The sequence below is a fragment of the Propithecus coquereli genome, unplaced genomic scaffold (genome assembly GCF_000956105.1).
Source record: "Propithecus coquereli isolate 6110/MARCELLA unplaced genomic scaffold, Pcoq_1.0 Scaffold862, whole genome shotgun sequence".
NCBI lineage: Eukaryota > Metazoa > Chordata > Mammalia > Primates > Indriidae > Propithecus > Propithecus coquereli.
The window spans coordinates 312672-324728 of record NW_012154863.1 but is presented as its reverse complement, the minus strand read 5'-3'; the positions used below and the strand labels follow the sequence as shown (position 1 = coordinate 324728).

Sequence of the window (12057 nt, the reverse complement as noted above, 5' to 3'; positions counted from 1 at the left end):
GCACCTTGCCTGGCCTACTTACCGGCACAGAGGCCTGGTAGGTCGGGAGATCTCAGCTGAGGTCGAGGCCTCGTGACTGGGAGGTGGCTGTGGTGTGAGCCTGTCTACCGCTGGGCGGGTGTGCATGAGTGTGCACGTGTGTGTGCATGTGTGCCTGAGGCTGTCTAATCACGGGTCTTTGGGGGTGTGCCTCTGTGCATGTGGGCCTGGGAAGTGGCAGGTGACAGCTGGCCCAGGCCAGGGGCTCACCTCTGGCTGTCACCCACAGGTGCCCTTAAAGGTGAGCCTGACTGCTGGCCGCTCATGGGGACACCTGGTGCCACTGCAGGAGGCCCTGGGCCCTCACCGGGGTCCAAGTGGCACTGAGCCTCCCAGCAACAGCCTGGCTACCTCCGTCAGCACCTACCCCCCACCGCCAGCGCATTTTTCTCCTTCATTTTGTCTGTAACCCCAGGCAACCGTGGGAAAGGAGAGCTGGTTTCTACCAGCCCATTGTGTGGCCTTCCCCAAGGTCACCAGCAGTTTTGTACATTAACCCTTTGGGGGCTGGGGTGGCCCAGTCATCCCTAGAGTAAACGCCTGTGCGAAGCCATCCTTGTCCTTGTCTGAGTGAATTCTTCCAGTGGGTGAGAAACACCATGTCCGCAGCCCCCAGTCACTGGGCCAGAGGCAGGGCTGAGTGCCCCAAATCGGGAGTGACCCAGACCCAGCCCAGCTGAGGGTGCACTCCCCGCTCCTTCTCCCGGGAACCCAGGGGACTGGGTTCCCTTGAGACTCCACAGCTGCTCACCCCTGACAGATGCCCAAGGAGCTGCCAGCAGCCTGGAGGCCCTGGGGTGTCCTCATTGCTGTCCCCCTTAGCTTCTAGAAGCCACACCCAGAGTGTGCACCTTTCTCCCAGGCTGGCCCGGTGCAGCCCTGAAGGAAGCAAGAGAACACAGCCTCAAGCAGGAGACTCACAGCCAAGGACCAGCTGGGCTGTCGGGGGTCTTTGGAGTCGCACACTCCCAGGCCACGAGGTCTCCCCGGTCTCTCCGGGGAGCCTCCTACAGCCTGGTGACCAGAGACTGAGTCAGGCTGGTGCCCCCAAGGGAGCCCCCCAAACAACTGGCACAGACTCTCCGTGTGTAGGGGAGGGGCCCCGTGGCACCTGTCAGGGAGCCTATTGGACCTTGGGTCTGAGCAGTGGGACTCCCCGTCTGTGTGCCACGCCTTTCTGTTTAGGTGGTGACTGTTTCATGTGCTCTGCTCCCTTTGTGGCCCCACTGCACACGCATCAGCTCTTCTGGCAGACTTGGGTGGTCACAGTGGACTGTGCCCCAGTGTCTCACCGATGGTCTGGGGGCTCTGGAGGCCCTTTCCTTCATCCTCCGTTCATTCAGCAACCGTTTGTCAGACACCTGCCGTGTGTCCAGCGCAGGTGAGGCCTCAGTGGGACAGCCAGGTGTAGCCCACAGCCCTGGATCGGTGCCATGCCACACTGGCCTTGCCCCTCCCGACCCCCAGCCCTGGGGAGCCCCAGGCACCTGTCCCAGGGCTGGGGAAGCAGCTGGCCTGCCTCCTCCCCAGGAGGGTGATGCCCACACTGGGCCAAACGGCCTGTGTTCTCATGGCTTCATCTCTTCACTGGTTTCACAGCATGTGCAGGATTCTGGGTGGCCTGACCACAGTGGGTGGAACATCACAGCACTCCAGACAGCTGGTGCAGAACTGCCGCTGCGCCCCTCTGTGCCAGCTGTGCTGCTGCTCCCCTGCCCTGTGCGTGTGCATCCACGTGTGTGCACGCGAGAGTACAAGTGTACAAGTATGCATGTGGGTGTGTGGCCCAAGCTGGGTCGGTCAGCCACCCCTGCTCTGTCTGTCACTCCAAGGTGCCCTCACTCCTGGGCTTCCGCAGAGCAGCTCATGCAGAACTAGCACAGTGAGGTGCTGTCCAGCAGGTGGGGCAGGGGCGAAGGCAGCTTTAGGTTTCAGAATAAACCAGGCTTCTGCATCCACTGGCTGCAGTTTCTGCTGAGACATTCCCAGGGATGGGTTTTGCCATTTGTTACCTGAGCCTGAGCAGAGACTGCCCAGCCCCCTGCGCTGGCTGAGAGAGGCAGACCCTGACCTGGCCTTGCTCTTTGGGAAGAAATGTGTGAAGGTTGGGCTCCTGGGCCAGGAGGGTCTGGGGAGGGTGCCCGGAAGGGGAAGCCAAGAGGAAACCCTGAGGAGGAAAGCTGTCCAGAGGCCTGGGCTGCAGGGTCTGTACCTGGTGGATGCCAGGCTCCAAGGTTGCCTGTGTCACCAGGCTGATACCCTGCACTGGAGTCTGACAGGGCAGCGGTGTGTCCTCCCTGCACCTCACTGTCCCTGAGACCCCACCCCCCACCCCAATGTGTGCTGTAGCCCACCAGCACCCTCCTCACCACCCGGCATCCCTCGGCCTAGACCCCATACCCTAGTCATCCTCCCTCCCTCTGGACACTGGGCTTCCCCCAACAACCCTCGTCAGCCCTGATGCCCACGCACCTGGATCCCAAACCTCACACCACCCCCTGGAGCTGAGCTCTTCTCCAAGGTGCTGGGCAGGCAGATGCCTAGGCCTGCGGTGGCACCACCTGCCAGGGGCTGCCGGCACAGGAACAGGCATAACCACTGGAACTGAGAACCGGGAGGACAAGGAAGCCCAGCAGGGGATGCAGACACAGGAGAGGGACAACACCCTGATAGCACCCAGACCCCAGCACCTGCAAACCCAGAGTCTCAGCCTTGAGAGTACCCAGGCCCCAGGGCCAGGACAGAGCAGTGGGGCCTGGCCGGGCTGGGGTCTCCGCCAGGGGAGCAAGGACAGGGGTGGGGCTCGAGGGGCCCAGCGGTCTTGACTCAGCTGTGCCAAGAGTTTGGATGCCCAGGCCACAGCCAGAAGCTGGTGGGGAGGAGGGCAGAGCCCCTGGGGTGCCACTCAGGGGGGTGCAAGCTTGTACATGAATGCCTCCTCAAGGCACCACACTCAGGGGGACAGGCTATGGCACCAGGCCAGAGAGGAGCCCGGGCACGCCTCCCTAGATGGCACCTGGGAGGCTTGGGCTGGGTGCCTGCCCAGGGAGGTGGGCCCTCCCCACCCCTCCCCCCTGCTCCTCCAGGGTCACAGGCAGGAGAGCAGCCCAGATTGGTGGGGCTAAAGGGTAGGGAAGGACGAGGTAGGAGGGGAGCTGATCGGGGGAGGGAGCAGGGGAGCCCAAGGGAAAACTACTGTGGGGAGGCTCATGTCCCCAGAAAGCCAGCCTTGCCACCCAGGACATGAGGTGCCTCAAGAAAGCACTGGAGCCAGGTCCTTCAACTCTGGTTTTATTGAAAAACAGCAGCATCGGGGCTGTGCAGGAGGAGGGCACACCCACTCTGGCCCTGCAGTCTCCTGGAACTCAGCTGGTAGCCCCAGCCCTGGGGGCTGTTTTGGCACATCCTGGAGTCTCAGGACAACCCCCGCCCCTATCATGGGCTCACAGTACAGTTTCGGGAACAAACCCCAACAGGCGAAACCCTCCCACGAGCTCACCGTGGACCTGCCCTGGGGCCAGAGGGAGCCGGCGATCGGGGCAGGCAGGGGCCGGGCCAGCACCCACCGAGGCCCCTGCTCCGCTGAGGGGCAGGAGGAGCCCAGCACCTCCCAAGCCAGACCCTGCCTGCCAAGCTCCCTGGCTGCTACCATACTCATGCACGCCCACGCATACATGCATGCTCACACATAAACACACATTCACACACACATGCATATGCATACACACATACACGTAAGAACACACATTCATACATAGGTACATGCTCACACACATGCTCAAATACATGCTCATACATATGTACACAAATGCTCACACATACACATAAACGTGTACACACACACACAGGTATACTCCTTCTTTAAAATGGCTAATTATTGCTGTTTAAAAAATAACGTATCCAACAGTGGTACAGCAGGGCTCCTTCCCTAGGCTCTGGGCCGCTGTGCCGCCGCCCTGCGTAGACACCACATGCCGCTGGAAGCACCCCGGTAGTGGCACCAAGGAGCAAACACATTTGGGGTCTGCCCCACACCCCGCCCAGAACTCAGACCCCAGAAGAGTCAGCCAAAGAGCCACCAGCCTAGCAACATGGGCCTGTGGCCAACACTGGCTGACAGAAGCAGCTTCCAAACAGACACAAGTGAGTCCACAGGCAACAAACGCAACAGGCCCTGACAGGGGAGAGGCAGTGGCCCCCCTGACTTGGGCAACTATCAGGTGTCCCTTGGGCACTGACAGGAAGGTGGCCCCAGTGTGCCTGAAGAGCCCCGTGCCCCGTGGGGAGCCTCCTTCGGCCCCCATGAAGCCCCATGCACCCACAGAGCCCAGAAACCTGAGTTCCCTGGCCTCTGTCCACAGGCACAGCCCTGGAATCGGGCTCCAGTGAGGGCCTGGGCTTGGGGCCACTCCCAAGGCAGGTAGGGGCGGGCCTGCCAGTGGCCACATGCCTTGCAGAGGCTAGAGCCAGGCCTTTCACAAGCCTAGAGAGCTCCCCCAGCAACTGCCAGACAGCCCAAGAAGCTTCCCTCAGGGGGCTCCCAGCAGGATGGCGGCTGCCCTAGGACCTCCCGGCCGCAGGCCTGCTGTCCATGATCTCCCAGCCTAAGCATCTTCCAGGGCCACCCTCTTGGGCCAGGCTGACCTGTCCCTCACCCATCTACCCAGGGGTAGCATCTCAACCACTGCCCAGCCCCAAGAGGGACACCAGTGGGAAGCAAGGCTGGGTGTGGGGTGGAGAAAGGAGTGGGGAGATGCTGCCAAGCCTGTGGGGCATGACCCCCACTCAGGAGCCCACCCTGGCCCCCACCCTCAGGGGTCAGCCATCTGCAGAGAGCCATGGCTAGGCAGTGGCACACGAGGCCACTGACGGGCCTGCGTAGCACTGGGCGGTCCAGAGGCACTGGAGGCCTCAGCAGCCAGGAGCCACTTGTCAGGTCTGTGCTGCAGGCTCATCTAATGCCGACATTCTGGAATACTCTACCTCACACCTTCTGCCCACCCCGCTCCAAAAACAGAGGCTTCCAAACCACCAACAGAAATCCTGGGAGCCCCAGACCCCTGAGCAGTGCCTAGGCCCAGGCTGGCGGAGGGTATAGGTCCTGGGCACCCAGGGGGCGGGGCGAGGGCCAGCTGGGAGTGGGAGGGGCTGAGGCCAGCACACTCAGGGAAGCTGTACCAGGCGCGGGACAGCGGGGCCCCGCAGGGCGCTTCACAGAGGTAGAAAAAGTAACATCGGAATTTCTACAAACGTATAAAATTCATGTCAGTGCACATTTGTGGAGCAGTTAGCTCCCAGGCTGGAGGGATGAAGTGGGCCAGGGTTAGGCCCACCCAGCAGCATGCCCAGCCTCCAGCTGTGGGGGTGGGTGGGAGATCTGACCCTGGTGGCCCTCCAGGACCCATGAGCCGCACACTGGCCTGGTAAGGGCTCTAGGCAGCTCGAGGCCAGCCTGGCAGGTACATGGGTGCCTCTGTGCGCCTCACTGGCTGGGCAGCAGGGTTCCGTCCGTGCGTGCCCACCCCACCACACCCTTCTTGGCATCTCTGCCAAGCCCTGGCAGCAACAAAAAAAATGGTCAAGAGTCCAGCATGCGTCCCACTACCCACTCCGCCATGCAGCCAGGGACCCCTTGCAGGCAGACAGAGGCTGCCAGAACAGGAGCACCACACCACCACCTCATGACCCTCTGAGCCCTTGGGAGGGGGATCTGCTGTGAGCCCACCCTAGGTCAATGTCCAGGAGACACTGGCAGTCCCCAGCTCCACAGGCTCTGCCAGCCACCACCCAGGAACTGCAGGCTCAGAAGGCACAGAATCAAAAAAAGTCAGCGCTGTCCCCAGCTACTCACCCCACGAGACACACCTCTCAGCCCCAATCTGCCCTTCCTGCCCCAAGACCACCAGCAGCCCCAATACACCCCAAGCCAACTAAGACCAGCCCAAGCCGAACCCAAACCAAACAGAAAGAGGAAAAAGGCACAACTTGTTTTCCATTTTGCTAAAACACTTTACGTCTGTCTGTATAATCCAGATTAACAAAATCTGAGAGCTGCAAGAAAATAGGGTGCCAATTTCTGTACAGTCTACAAAACTCCCACCCAGACCAGGGACCGGGCACCACCAGGGGAATGTACAGGGGACAGCGGGGTCTGTACAGTGTTCTGCAAATACCTCAATTGCTAACGGGACAAAAGGCCCCTCGGAAGCTGGGCTTGTTCCGTTAATTCATTAATTTCTGAAGCACCTTTTTATGAAGGTCCCTTCTGTGGCCCTGCACGTGGCCTTGTTACCTGGGACCCAGTTCTGTGGCTGCCCTGCCCGCGCCTCCCTGTCCCTTAGCCCCACACAAAGGGGCCTGGGTGGGTGCTCATGCCCCTCCAGCCATGAAGGCCAGCCAGGTCCAGGCTGGACGTGCGGCCGTGCCACCCCTGCTTCCCCTCCACTTCCCAGGCCACCCCACCCCCAGACCAGCCCCCACATCCGACCCCGGGAAGGAGAGGCCAGGCCAGGAGCACAGCCAGCTGGAGCCAAGACCACCCCCAAACCGGGACCCAAGGAGCCCAGCCCTGCCCCCGTGGCTGCGGGACTCCACTTGCGCCTGCCCCTCCACCTGCGATCCAGAACCTCCTCACTCATCAGGACTGCTCCTTGGTGGGAGTTCATGCTAACTCAGGGTCTCCCTCCAGATTTCAAACTGTGAAACCCTCTACCCACCTGGCCACCCACCCCCCGTCACACTGGGCCAGAAACAGTGCACATTCCAGCACCACACAGATGTGTGTGTCTCAGGGTACAAACTACCGTTTTGTCCCAAGAATTAAAGTCATGCAGAGTGCTATTCTGTCTAAATAACTTATCAGAAAATGGGGAGAAGCTGTGGGCTCGGCGCTGTCAGCAGCAGCCTGGGTTAGTGAGATTCACAGAGCAGACCCCACCAGCCGGGTGCAGGAGGTCCCCAGGGACATCTGGGAGAGGCCACTGTGATCCAGCAGGCAACGGGGGCAAGGTGCCCCCCCATGGGCCCCCACCATGGCTGTGCAATGGTTGCTACGGGAACCACCCCCTGGGTGATGTTGCCAGTCAGCCAAGCCCGGGCGGGGGAGGGGCAGGGACTAGGAGGAAAGGAGGGTGATTCTCGTCAAAGCACAGCGGGAGCGGATGAAGCTGGGGTGGCACAAGGCGGTCGAGGCCCCTCCATAGAGCAGCTGGGGGTGGGTGGTGGGGTGTGCCCTCCTGCGGCCAGTTTGGGCTGGAACAGGGGCTCTCACCAGCCAAGGCCTCAGGGTCCAGTCTGGGCAGGGCAGCAGCGGGAGGCGGTGGGCATGCGGCATGCTGCGGCCAGGCCACTTCCTCAGCATGCACAGAGCAAAGCAGGGCCTGCTGCTCCGTGGGGCAGCGGCCGGCTGGCCCAGCAGGCCTCCCTTCCAGGGACCCACAGCTGAGCCATAGCCTGGGGCTTCGTCGCAGAGGTTCTGTGCTTGGTGGGCAAGGCTGGGCCTTCCCCAGTGGCAGCGGGCTGGGCAGCCTTGTGGACAGCTGCAGAAGTCCAAGGTGCGACTCTTCAAGGTGTGGCAAGCCACCTGGCAAGCTGGGCAGGGCGAAGAACCGTGGCTGCAGACAACTCGCCCCTACCAAAGTGTCGTGGAAGAGCCACAGCCCTGCACCCCAAGGACCAGCTGGGAACCGCGTGATGAAAAAGGAAAACCCAACACAAACGCCAAGGTGAGGGTCTGAAAGCAGAGCCGCACTGGGCGGCGGGCAGGCGGGCACAGGTGGACGGGGCAGCTGGGGTGGTGGACGGGCAAGCAGCGGCAGTCACTCCTCGCGCAGCTGCAGGCGGTAGCGATGGTAGCGGACCTGGAAGAAGAGGCGCTCGGCCAGCGAGAGGGTCATGCCAGGAAGCACGTAGTGGTCACTCGCGCCCATGTGTCTGAAGCCCAGCGACTCATAGAGCTTGTGGGCGGCCACCTTGACGGCCGTCGTGCCCAGTACCACTGCAGAGTAGTTGTGCACCACGGCGAACTCCAGCACCTTCCGGCCCAGTGCCTTGGCGATGCCCTTGCCGCGGAAGCGTGAGTCCACAGACATGCGCAGCAACTCCACGGTGTTGTCCTCCTCGTGGGCTCTCGCAGCCACAATGCCCACCACGTTGCCGTCCAGCACAGCCACCCAGAAGCAGGAGCCTGCAGGGGACAAGGCAGTCAGGGATGCTCAGCAACGAAGGCCAAGAGACCCTCTTGACAGGGTCAGTGGGCAGGCAGGGCCCCTCAGGGCTGCCCCCTCCAGCCGCACATCAGAATGGCCCACCTCCCAGCTCTGCTGGACCTAGGGTGTCGGGGGGACGGCCACAATGCAGGACGAGCAGGTACAGCTGCCTCCTCCAGGGCCCTGAGCAGAGGAAGCCCAGCTAGCACCCAGAGCCTAGGTCCGACTGGCAGCCAGCACCCACTCAGCCCTTGAGGCTGGGTTGGCCGGAGTCCCTCCCCTAGAACCGAGAGCTGGGCAGGCCTCAGCCAGGCAGGCCCCTGCTCCTGCCCAGCTAAACTTGGACCAAACATCCCCAAAATGGCCACAGGACAGGCATAGGTTAAGCCAACCTGCTCTGGCTTCCAGCCCCCAGGGGCTACCACGCTGGTCCCCTGGTACCCACATTGGAGGGGTGGAAGAGGCAGGGGCTGTGAGGCAGCATCCAGAAGAACCCCTGCAGCAAGAGCTGGGAGGGGGCCTAGGAGAACATTTCATAAATCCAAGTGGGGACCAGGCCCACTGACCTTGGCCTCGTGATCAAGCCTGCCATCCCCACCCATAGCACGGCCCAAGGCCAGCCTCAGGCCAGCGGGAGGGGGCATCAGGTGAGGAGCTGCAGGGGTGGGTCGGGGAGGCGGAAGCCTGCAGGGCCCAGGCCACCTCTGCTAGCCCAAGATAAGGTGACCCCAGAGACTTCTCTGCAGGCCAAGGGAACACCTGCCCAGGAGCCTGGTCCCCTTGAGATGCCAAAGTCCCCCCGCAAGGCTCTGTACCTGCTCCCTGCCCAGCAAGCACCCCCCATCACCCCAGGGGCTCCACCAGCCCACTGGCTCGGTAAAGGGACCTCTGTCTCCTCCAGTGCTGGACCCTGGGCCTGGGTACGTGGCTGAGGGGGTGCTGAGGGCCCTGACTGCCCACTCTCCCCCAGGAGAGGCAGAGCAGTCAGGGTGAGCTGGGGGCATGGCTGCCAGTGCCAGGGACCTGGGCTTGTCCCTTCCATGCTTTGAGCAGCTCCAGGGTTTCCAGGAGGGCTCCCTCTCTCCCTCATCCCCATTGCAAAGCCCCCAAGGCTTTCCCATACCCCCCCTTACAGTGTTTCTAGCCCCCAGGTCCCCTCCTGCCAGCTGGCCTACCCACCGTCCAGGAGTTCTGGCTTCTCCCCACCCACCAGAGGCCAGGACAGTACAGGGAGTGACAACCTGCCAGCACCATGTGGCTGGGGGTACAACTCCTTCTCCCAAGCCTTGGTCTCCCCATTTGCACGAGCAGCACCCACGAATCCAGCAGGCCCTCTGTCCTTGTGCGGCTCCTGCAGACCCATTAGACGTCCCACAGCCCCTCACACCAGGGAGGCTGCAGCCCTGGGGGGCAGGTCACAGGCAGCCACCTCAAGCCGGGCCCCCCACCCAGGACTGAGCCCTCTTCGCTGCTGTGGCCTGGGCTCTGCACGGGCACCCCCTTCCCCTCCTAGGCAGAGCCAGGCAAGGCGAGGGCCCCACGGAGACTGTCCAGATGTTTGGGTTTGAAGAAGGGTCAAGGAGAATGTCGGGCGCCAAGGCCGGCTGGGCAGGGGCAGGGGCTTGGCAGATGGCGGGGCCAGAGTGCTGCCCTCCCCTGACACTCACCAGGCCCTGCTAGACCCTAACCAAGCCCTCAAGGCCCACTGGGTCTCTCTCCTCCGCCACAGAACCCCCTCCCCCAGCACTGGGAGAACCTCCTGCCCCAGAGAACTGGGATTCCTCTCTCCTCTGAGGAAACTTCCTGGCCCTGTCCTCCAACCTTCCACCCAAGGGCTGGGAATAGCCCCCAGCCCTCCCTCTACGGAAGGCCACAAGGGCCGGGGCAAGACCCTCCGGCTCACTAAGTGGCCCTAAGCCCAGGTCCCCTAGCCCCACCCATAGTCATTGCCCCAGCCACACAGGCCCCCTCTACCCAAGGTTCTGGCACTGCGGCCAGCCCAGGATCCTGCCAGAACCAACAAGAGCAAAGAGGCCCTCATCCCCACATCAGCAGGTACCAGGCCACTGACACCCCACCCTTCGCTGGAGGCCTTAGTCACCTGGATGACTCTGGTCATGGGGACCCCCTGGGCCCTGCCCTGAGGTTGTAGTGGGGATGGGGACGAGGAGCTCTGCCTGATGAGTAGGGGGCTGGGAGGACTCACCAGGTGGCTTCATATAGTACTGCTCGATGTCGGCCATGTCCGTGTGCAGCGCGCAGTCCAGGTAGGCCAGGATCACCTTGCGGCTGTAGTAGTAGCGCAGGCCCAGCAGCCCGACCGGCACCAGGCAGGTCAGCAGCAGTGAGCGGGTCAAGGCGAAGCAGAGTGCTGCGGGGACAGGGAGAAGCGGCGTGGGTGAGCGAGAGGGACGGCGGACGCACAGGAGGGGCTGGCCCAACAGAGTACCACTGTTCTCTGGGGTGGAGGAGCAGTGGGGCATTTCAGGTGCTCCCCCTACTTTTCCCTATTTTCAAACTTTCTACCCTAAATATACACTACCTTTATCACCCAAAACAATCACAGGACTTCTAAACGTCCTGAGCACGGCGGCAGCCTCTGGGCAGGCTGCCCTGAGTGGCCGGTAGGTGCAGCACAGCCTGGACCCTGCAGTCCCCAGCTGGGAAGGGGCCCTGCAGGCCACCCCACCGCTGGGAAGCGGCCAGGGGTCCCCACATTCATCAGGACCCCAGGACCACCGTCTTCCCGGGGTCACAGCCAGAGTCTCCCTGGACCAGCCTCTGCGCGGCGGCGCCTTGAGGACAGGGCCTGGCCGACCGACAGCTTCCAGCCGCATCTAGGCTGCGGTGACCTTGGCAGAATCGCACCCTCCCCCAGCCTCAAGCTCCTCATCTGCAAAATGGGAGAACAGCCCTCCACTGGTGGAGCTTCAGGGGAAAGGCTCCGACAGACCCCTCGGAGATGGCCCCCGTCCCCCCACCCCCGCTCTGCCCCAGAGCGCCCCTCCCGCGGCGCCCCGCGGGGCTGGCTGTCTCCCCTCATAAATTAGCACTCGGAGCCGCCGCCGCAGCCTCCCCCGCCCCGCGGATTATATATAGTCACCCGCGCGCCAGGCGCCGAGCCTTGGCCGATGCCCGCCCCGCCCCCACCCGGGCTCCGGAGCGTCCCGCCCGCAGCCCTGCTCCGCGCCGGCCCGCTCCCGTTCCCACCCCCGGGCCCCGCAAAGGCGGGTGGGCGCGTGGGTGCGGGCCGCTCGCCTCCTCCCAGGCCAGGTCCGCGCGGGTGCCCGGACAGGTGAGCGGCGGGGAGTCCGGTGCGGCCGCCCCAGGGGGCCCACCCCCCGGCTCCGCGAGCCGGCCTGCGCGGGACTGCGGCAGGCTGGAGCGCGGCGTGGCGCGCGGGCCGCGGCCCCGGCCCCCGCCGCCCGCACTGACCCGCCAGCAGGGCGTAGAGCAGTTGCGTGCGCGGGTGCTGCCGCAGGCCGCGGAAGGCCGTGTTGGGGATGCGCTCCATGATGCCGTCGTAGAAGATGCGGCGCGCCGCCTCCTGCTCGGCCGCGCGGAACTCGCGGATGCACACGCCGCGCCCCCCCGGCGGCCCCGTGCCCCCCGCCCCGCCGCGCGGCTGGGCATCGGGGACGGGCGGGGGCGCAGCGGGCGCGGCGGCCGGCCCGGGCGCGGCGGGCAGCGGGGGCCACATGGCGCCGGCGGCGACGAGCAGTGCGTCCTTCTTGGCCCCCGGCAGCGCCTCATGGTCCTCGGCGGCCACGATCTTCGTCTCGCAGACCATGTCGGGAGGCCCACAATGCAT

The 12057-nt window shown here is 63.7% G+C and overlaps 2 protein-coding genes across 2 annotated transcripts in view; one reads left to right on the top strand and one right to left on the bottom strand.

Annotated features, from left to right (window-relative positions):
* POLN (polymerase (DNA directed) nu) overlaps positions 1–571 on the top strand; it is a 176316-nt gene extending 175745 nt beyond the window's left edge. The window contains exon 24 of the mRNA XM_012664146.1: positions 269–571. Coding sequence (XP_012519600.1) covers positions 269–448 — 180 coding nt within the window. The 3' untranslated portion in view covers positions 449–571. The remainder of the gene's footprint in view (positions 1–268) is intronic.
* A 6905-nt stretch (positions 572–7476) lies between these two features.
* NAT8L (N-acetyltransferase 8-like (GCN5-related, putative)) lies at positions 7477–12057 on the bottom strand. Its single transcript, XM_012664145.1, has 3 exons — positions 11682–12057; positions 10453–10617; positions 7477–8224 (listed from the first exon to the last, which is right to left on the bottom strand). Exons 1-3 carry the CDS (start codon positions 12055–12057, stop codon positions 7857–7859), a joined length of 909 nt encoding a protein of 302 aa, XP_012519599.1. The 3' UTR covers positions 7477–7856.